The following is an 8,998-nucleotide window of genomic DNA, read 5'->3' as shown; positions in this document are numbered from 1 at the left end:
TTTTTCAAACTGAGGATCAGGGACTTCTAATCATTGAACCCCTACAGATATGAGTTCTAGCCTGGCCAGTAACCTGAGACAGGAGCACTGCCTCCTAAATGCAATTCTGCATATTTCATATATGGACAAAGACACTGCCCAGCTGGTAAGTAGCAGCTGTGCTTTAGACATAACCCTTCCTTGACAGTCGTTTGGTGCCGCTTGTGAAACTCTGGTTTACAGTAGCCTCAGCCCTGAATTTTAAACAGGTTTCAACAGTTGAGAAGCGGCTGCAACCGCGCAGAGCTCTCTCCATTCTCCTATGAAGTGTTGCTGTGTCTCTCCCGATGGAATACAGCTCCTTTCACGGAGACCAGGCAATGGACAGCCTGGAGAGGCAGCTGATTTGCCCAGTCTGTCTGGAGCTCCTCACCAGACCCGTGGTAATACTGCCCTGCCAGCACAACTTGTGCCGCAAGTGTGCCAATGACACATTTCAGGTAAGGATGGGGGAATTCCTTCTGAACACAGGAATAAGCACAGATTTCAATCGATTCCTAATTCTGTTTCTATTATTATCATTATTCAAATGTTTAAATGTATTTACTTATTTCTTTATTTTCATAATTTTGATGACGTGGTGCTGCTGTTGTGGACTATTCACTGCTCAGGAAGGAAGCTTGGCAGGTGATAGCACCAAGTTCCTTTCAGTGTTGCAGCACTGCTTAATATAGGCAGCAATTGTCTCTAGGGCGAGTTCCATGGTCAATAACATTAGAAACACCATAAAGACAGGAAAACACAGGCTGGCCTGGCAGCAATCCACTTAATAAACTGTAAAATTAATTTTGTATGGTTTCCCGGGAGAATCTTTCCTACATAGTTTGAGCACCTCCAGTCCTCAAATCATTTACTGTACTTGGCTTCGTCGCCTCTCTGCACTCAGATGATACTGGATTTAGCAGGGCAGCCTGGATCCCGTTTCAGTGCTCTATTTCCTGTGTCGTGCGCATTTAATAAAGACGAATCCTGTTAGGTGTCTCGTAGTTTTTCCAACTTGACTATTTAGCTCTTGCACTGGTGTTCCTGAAAAATACAACGCAATTGGTGCTACGTTCAAATGTTAAACTAAGTTTTCTTCCCCAGATGTAGTAAACCATTGACCTATACTAATAGGTCAAACCCATGCCCTGCATATGGACACACACATATATGACGGTAAGCGATAACACATCTTGTTTGGGGAAATGAACATACTCTCTGGTACTGTGTGCGAAGCCTGTAGCACACACCTACACTGTCTTGCTGTAGCCAGTCCCTTCACAATCATGAGGAAGACAGGGAAAACTTCAGAATATATTCCTTCATACAAAAAGGTAAACAAAGGGAAACCTCTGATATATAAATGCACATTATATGTCTGAAGGGACATGTAACTGCAATAATACCCAGACTCTTCTGGTAATTCCCTCTAAGTGAGGTATTATTGCTTAAATAATAATTATTTTTGCAGTGGCACAAGAGCAGATGTCGGCTATAATGGGCTTGTTTATTCACAGAATTTCATTTTTTCCCCTGGGGGCGAGCAGCGACTCGGTAACCTTCATTGCTTTCAGCTCGCTTACAACACGTTTACAAATGATTAATATTATTTTGAATGTCTAGCAATCCCAAAGCATAATTGCGTGGTGTGGCTGTTTTTATTATTAGGAACTCAGTTTGACACATTGAGGCAGTGCTATGCAATGGAGAACAAGTCAGTCTACTAGGACTAAAGACATTTTTGTTGGCTGCAAAATATAGGTTAAAGTGGTGATCAAGTCTGTATGTGTGGATAGGTATGCAGAACCTTCCTTATAAACTGGTCACATTCAGTTGTATGAACGTACTTATTCCCTGTAAACCGGCTTGTACTTTGAGATCAGCAAATGATGGTCCCTTGGTTATTCCTAGAACCTGATTAAAAACCTATGGTTCAAGAGCTTTTAGTTTGAGCTCCTTCATTTGGAACTCGCTTCCTAATTTGATCCGGATCCCCGAGTCTCAGTAATCTTATATCTCAGCTCCAAACATATCTCTTTGATTTAGCCTTTCACTATCGAGAAGTTAGGAGTTCTTTTGTTTTGCTGTTTATTTAGTATTTTTTTTGTAAAGCACCCTGGGATGCTTGCATATGAAGACGCTATATAAATGGAATTGGTATGGTGTGGTGAGCAATCAAACCCCTTGACTGTCAGTTGTGGTTTTACTTAACAGATACTGAGTTGAAATCTTTTCAAAACATCATTCGACAAAACGCATCTTGTCGGGCTGGTGGAGAACTGGGTTACGTGTAAAAGGCAGCTGTCCCTTTTTCAGACTCGAGGGACCTTGGTGGGGACAGGGGGGAGGTTCCGGTGCCCGACCTGCTGTCACGAGGTGGTCCTGGACAGACACGGAGTCTACGGCCTTCAGCGCAACCTGTTGGTGGAGAGCATCATTGACGTCTACAAGCAAGAGTCTTCCAAGTACAGAAACACCAAGGGTGGCAAAAAAAATACCAACAGTACTAGATTGGATGATTTAAAAGCTAGTATTTTAATGGTTTATATAGATGTTTTAAAATTATTATTATCACTATTATTATAATAGTTTACATTCATCTACTAACAGTGAGCATCTAGGATTTATTTATCGTATCATATCAAAATTGTACCGGTTTTCCAAAGTTATTGTAAACCTAATGATTTACAGACTTTTTAACCCATTCCCCATTGGGGAAAACCCTCCTCCATTAAGTGACCTAATAAAATGCATATGAAAATGTGTTTAGAACAAAGCTTTGTTGATATACCAATGTGGTTCAGCTCGAGACCCCAGTTGAAGCCTGCAGGCCACCTTACCTGTGAGAAGCATGAAGAAGAAAAGATGAACATCTACTGCATCTCCTGCCAGGTGCCCACCTGCTCCCTCTGCAAGGTGTTCGGCACACACAAGCACTGCCAGGTCACCCCGCTGCCAGATGGCTACAAACAGCAGAAGGTGAGATCCACCACAACTGTGTCATCTGAAATGTTAAAGGAAGGCTAACCAAGGTTTTAGAACCCGTTTTCTATTCTTTGATTTAACGTGATTACTGTTTCATGATACGGCAATATTTTCAAATAGGTCTCTATAGATCAACTGCTTGCCGTGTTTTTCACAATTGGAGTGAGTTTGGATTCAAACACATGAATTGATTAGGTACCAGGCATAAGCAGCAACTTAATAGCGTTATATTCCAAACAGAGGTATAAAATACAAGCCACAAACCAAGATCATCTACAGAAGAAAGAGGGACCCAGTCATAGTTTTGCAAGGAAAGAGAATTTTAAATCCTTTAACAGAGGGTTCAGTGAACTTGGTGAATCACATTTTGAGTGCATTAGTACGTTTTTAGAATGTTGTCCTCAGCTGCACTAAGTGACAAACTTTTTACATGGTTTTAACAACAAAACAAATATAACAAAATGTATCTACACAGTGTTTATTAAAAATGTGTCACCCTATCCTATCCCGGGCCCTTTATCATCAGTGGGTTTTCTTCCCAGTCTGAACTCGGTGATGGCATCAGCTGTCTCATCACTGCCAACGACAGAGCCCAGGCAGTCATTGCTCACCTGGAAGACACCTGCAGAAACGTTGAGGTGCGTCAGGCCTGTCCTTGCAGGGGACTCCAGCACTGCTGCTCCCCTCTGAGCTGCAAGAGTTGCATAGTCATGACTTCCACATTAAGCCCTGCTGCCTCACAGGTCATAAAAATAGCAAAATAATTCCACTAAATCTTACCTTACATGAATTACCATTGATGTGCAGGTATCACATTTTACTGTATAAATATATACATAACTCTCTAATAAAATATTCATTCTTGCACATCCAGTTGTAGTGAATGATCAATGCCGGGACATTGAAATAAACTTTAAAATAAAATAAAAATAATCCTTCCTCCTGAAATCAATACATGCTTTTCCTGTCCTTTTCAATGACTCTGTGTGTGAACATTCACAAATCAGATTTTAAAAATCTTTACAGTGATCAGTCCGTTCAGCTAACTCCCTTAAGACTTGTATGTCACATTGAAGTGTGATCACTGCTTTCTATGAGTGAGCCTGATATTCTCTTATGTGATCTGTAATGTACAACCTTGGGTAGGAACACTGGCAGACTACACAAGTCCTAAGATACATTAAACTCTTAAATGTCTTTTTGCTTTCTCTTATAAAAGTGTCCCATATTAAATGCATAGCCATGTGTAATACATTTTAGTTAAAAGAATGGTAAAGAATAGTGAGGTATGGTAAACTATGGTAAATGCAAAGTATAACCGTGGGAAAAGCATGTTAAAATTACAAAAATAATGTGGTAAACATTTTGAAGGGTTATTGTGTTGAAACAGGATAACTGCAAAAGACAGAAGCAGACGCTATGTGAGAAGTTTGACCGCATGAACGCCATCCTGGAGGAACGCCAGAAGATCATGGTGCAGAGAATTACCTACGAGCAGGAAGAGAAGACTGGCTACACGCGCTCTCTGATGAGAACCTGCAGGGAGCACATTGAGGCCACTTCCAAGCAGGTGGAAACAGGACTGCAGGCCATGGAGGAGCTCCAGATGCCCCCCTTCATGCAGGTGCAGTCTGTCTGCCTTTGTATTTTCTATTCAAGCATTTATACACTGAAGTATACCATTACTTTGTAATTACACATGTAGTTATTATTTAGTTACATAACCGAATGTGTAAAGGCTGGTTCAAACTTAGGTTTTGTGATTCTCTTTAAAATCTTAAAAGGAGTTGACATAGGTAACCCAAACCATTATTTTAAGCGTTCTACAGAAACCAGGACCAGAGGACACAGTTGGAAATGAAATGGAGATAGACTTAGGACAGAGGGAAGGAGACTTCTTCACACTGGGAGTGGAGCAGCCTAGTAATGTTTTTGAGGCAGAAACAGTTCAATCTAACTTGACAAAGATCTGAGAGCAATCAGCTATTAGGAACTGGACGAGCTTCGATGGGCCATATGGCCTCCTCTTGTTCGTAAACCTTATGCTCTTATGACCCTTTAAAATTCTGAGAGTCATTTTTTTCAATGGTAGCTAGTCTCATTGCTTGACCGTCTCCTGGTGGATACAAGACTTACAGCAAGAATGAACCAGCTTTTATGTAGCAGGCTTTTCTAAATAATTTCTTGTATGTTGTTCAAGTCAATAAATGTTTCTTTTACTTCTTTTAATTTGTGTTATTTACAGAATGCTAGGATTCTGATTGAAAAGTAAGATGGATTTTACTTATTTTACATGAGATTAAATACATGAAATCCCAGGTCCATGCTACATTGGCAGTGCTTACTTTCTCCAGAATGTCAGCGGCCATGAAAGACTCCACGCTTGAGGAGCTGCAGTCTGGCTATGAGAACATGGATCACTACCGGGTGGACTTCAGCGCACAGGAGAGAGCTCTCTCCCAGCTGGACTTCGCAAAAAGTAAGCTTAACCTCTGCTGCTGTGAACATCCTTGATGGTCACTTTGCAGACCTTTTGCAATGCGGTCAAACAGCTGCAACCTGTTCTGCTTTATCAGTAATCTTCTTCTCAGTTGAGCAGAAGAATGATGATGTCCATGAGGAGGAGCCTGAACAGGGTTGTGGGGAGGACTCTGAGGACACATCTGCCAAGTGCGAGCCGCTCAAGGAAGCAGACGAGGGGAGAGCCCAGGCAGAGCGCTCCATGGACATCAAGAAAGAAGAGGCCACTGACACTGACGGGACAAGCGCACTGCAGGTCCATCTCTCAAATACACTTCTTTGATATACTGGACACGCTATGACTGTCCCAATTATTACTTCATGCAGTTCTATATTTGGGGAAACATTGTTCCAGTATATTTTTCCCAAAATGGACTTGATCCCAAAGTGAACTAAACTGAATTGTAGAACCGCTGTAACTGGAAATTGGTAGGCTGTTTAAAAAAATAAAAAATAAATAAAAAGTAGCTATAGCCTTTACTGCACATGTGTGAATTTCTGAAATTAAAGGGAGGATTCATGGCGCCAGTTGGCATTTTCTGTCTGTGAACTTTAATCATTGAACACCTTGTATAGCGCTGTTTTTATTTTAAATTGGATACCATAAAATTGTAAAATATAGCAAACTGTCTTAAACTTAAAAAATGTTGTCTGAATCTTTATTAAAAGCTTCATTTTACAGCTATTTGACTGTCTGGAAGGTGAAGTCGTGATTAGCTGCCCAGCGTATGGTTCTTCTCTCCTGGAGTACGTCTGTAGTTGTGATTGTTCCATTTCACCTTGTCTTCATCCTGCTTGTTGTTCCTCACTAGGCAGCAGCCCTCTTCTTGTTCATTCTGGTACTGGTGATCTTCCTTCAAGGCCTCTGGAGACGCATTGAATACACAGCTTGTACTTACTTGGCAAAGCTGAACGGAGATTGAATGAACCAAGGTATGTGTTCTGTCTAAATTACACTCTTCGGTTTTAGTGAACATGTCTCTTTCAGCTAGCTGCTTCCAGATGTAAGCAATTCCCCGTCAATGATCCATGCTGTTCTGACAAGCTTGTAGTACCAGTACTAGAACCTCATGCTTTGCGATTCCTTTCTCCACCAGAGTGACAGCTCTGCCCTGAATCTTGACCCTCAGCACCTGCCAGTGAGTCGGCCGTCGCATCTTCTCCTCGTGGTTAAACTCACTTTCCAAAAAGAAAAAGACTGAAGAACACCAGATTGCTTTGTGTTCAAGGGAACTGAATGGACGGCAATGAAAAAGCAAGTTATTGCAGTTCAGTCAAGATGCGTAGGTATGGAGGAGAAAACTTTAGGTTAAAGTAAATGCTGGAGCTCAACGTTCTTTATGGTTAATCTTTCAAAGTAATACAAATCTTATGTAAGAAAAAGGGGCCTTTGTGGGCAAAACATTGCAAGTTGTACTGCACAAAAAGTGATTGTTGGTTAGTGTCTGTGGTACAGACCCCTCAGACACACAACAGTGCTGCAATAAACACCTTTTTAGTCTTAATGCAGAAATCAAATTAAAAGCTACTGAGCCTCTATAGGACCAGCATTAAATACAAGAATGTCTTAAAAGACCAGTTGGACCTTGCGGTATGTTTCAGGACAAGACTGTTTTGTGCAGGTTTAAGAACAGATTGATTAATTTTTTTCTGGGTGTGTTTTTACCTTGATTTCCTTTGAAAGCAGGGGCAGAATGTAATGTGTGATGCATGCTTAAGGCTCTGAAAACGGCTTCATTATCTTCAGCAGTACAATGCAGAAGGACCCTGTTGTGTATTTCTGTAACGGAGTTGTACTTTAACAGTTGTTTTGAAGAGTAATAAGTTAATTGCCAGTGACATGTTTGCAAATAGAAGTCTTTCCTGTGTAACGCACTAGTACGATTACCTTTACACCAGACTGGAACATTGTGTGGGCGTTGTGTTGTCTCTACAGATTGCCTTTAGGACAGAATAAGCAAGCTGTATCTGAAGCGTGAGTGCACAACATGTAGACTAGACTGCAATTCATTAATATTCACAGTACGGGTTGCAAGTGGTGTGCAGTTTAAATAGAAGCCTTCAAATTGGTAACGCGTGTTATGCTGTTCATAGTTACAGAACTAGGTTTATTTCCTCCTTTATCACAAATAGAATAATCTCCCTTCAGCGTGTCTGAACCCATGAGTTTATTAAAAGGATTGTAGACCTGTTATGATGTTTTAAATGCAGTTTAATATTCATGAGCCTGCAGTCACTTCTTATAAGAGGTTCGAACTGTTACATGAATATCAAACTTCATTTAGAACATTAAAAGCAGACACGATTATTGAAACGGTCAAAACTTTGTGATAAGGGCCCAATGTTTTAGAAAGCTTCAAATTAAACATGGTATCAAAATAGAACAAAGAAGCGATACAACGTGCAGCTACCAAACACAGACCACAGAGAGATAAGGACAGGACAGCCATGCAAAAATGAATCATCAACATTTCACTTTTATTATTCCGTTGCATCAACTTGTACCTCCCATACATTGTGACATGGCGTTAGCAGCAGCAAATAATACATCTCTGTAGAAGTAATCGTGAGAATTCCAGAGAATTCCAGTTTTCCAGTTTTGAAACGTTAAACGACTTTAAAACTATTAATAAATACTGTAAGCTACTACACTTTCTGCACGTGTGCAATTATTAGTATTTTATTTTTATACATTAAGCTTGTAAAATAATCTACTCAACTACCATTACTACAATTTTTAAGTTTCATGATAATGCATCCAGACATAATTATTTTCCTACAGCTTGCATCAGTTTTTTATTGCTCAAAGCCTTCTGGGCCATTTTTTCTGCTCTGGCCATTTCCAGAAACTCCCGGAGTAGATGAAAAGTAAGATCTAGCGAGTTGGGTTTGCCGTCACGCCTTTTGGATCGAAGCTCGTCTTTCTCCATTTGATTCTCTTCTGAACCTGGCTTCGAAGCCGCTGCAGCGCAGACTCGAGTTAACACTCCGCTCTCTGAGAGCGCGTCGTCTTCAGCCTCCGAATCGGTGTCGAACTCCGACATGAGCCCGAGATCTTTGTCATGCGATGACGGGGGCTGCTGTCTGGACCACAGCTCATAGTCCGTACCGGACAACCTTCTGTTTGGTTTCATTCCATCTAAAGGATGGCATTCACTCCAAGAAGGCATAATTAAAACAAGTAAAGATGAAACTAAAAGAAGAAACTTGCTCATTTTTTTTGCACTGGTAATCCAACCTGAAAAAAAAAAAATGCAATTACTATAAAATACAATTATATCCATATAACCTTAATACGATGAATATAATCTTATTAGATAATGTCAATAAAAAACACTTCTTGCGTTAATAAAGTTAATATGTGTTAAATACTTACAAGATCCAGGAATTTTAAATTTGCTTCTTTTGTTCCAGTGATGTGTCAAAATCAAGACTGCTTATTATAATTGAACAAACTGTCTTGCACATTTTT

The 8,998-nt window shown here is 40.4% G+C and overlaps 1 protein-coding gene across 2 annotated transcripts; it reads left to right on the top strand.

Annotated features, from left to right (window-relative positions):
• The first annotated feature begins 181 nt into the window (after positions 1-181).
• LOC131698591 (tripartite motif-containing protein 54-like) lies at positions 182-7,996 on the top strand. 2 transcript variants are annotated; one of them, XM_058990970.1, is made up of 10 exons: positions 182-479; positions 2,338-2,486; positions 2,826-3,000; positions 3,549-3,644; positions 4,397-4,630; positions 5,252-5,274; positions 5,361-5,485; positions 5,598-5,782; positions 6,339-6,459; positions 6,624-7,996. In XM_058990970.1, exons 1-9 carry the CDS (start codon positions 327-329, stop codon positions 6,447-6,449), a joined length of 1,251 nt encoding a protein of 416 aa, XP_058846953.1. In that variant the 5' UTR covers positions 182-326; the 3' UTR covers positions 6,450-6,459; positions 6,624-7,996. The 2 variants fall into 2 exon arrangements, with proteins under 2 accessions (XP_058846953.1, XP_058846952.1); XM_058990969.1 differs by having other exon boundaries at positions 5,583-5,782.
• Positions 7,997-8,998: the final 1,002 nt, after the last annotated feature.

The sequence above is a fragment of the Acipenser ruthenus genome, chromosome 18, assembly GCF_902713425.1.
Source record: "Acipenser ruthenus chromosome 18, fAciRut3.2 maternal haplotype, whole genome shotgun sequence".
NCBI lineage: Eukaryota > Metazoa > Chordata > Actinopteri > Acipenseriformes > Acipenseridae > Acipenser > Acipenser ruthenus.
Note: the sequence above shows the minus strand (reverse complement) of the source record. Positions and strands in the feature narration are given on the sequence as shown.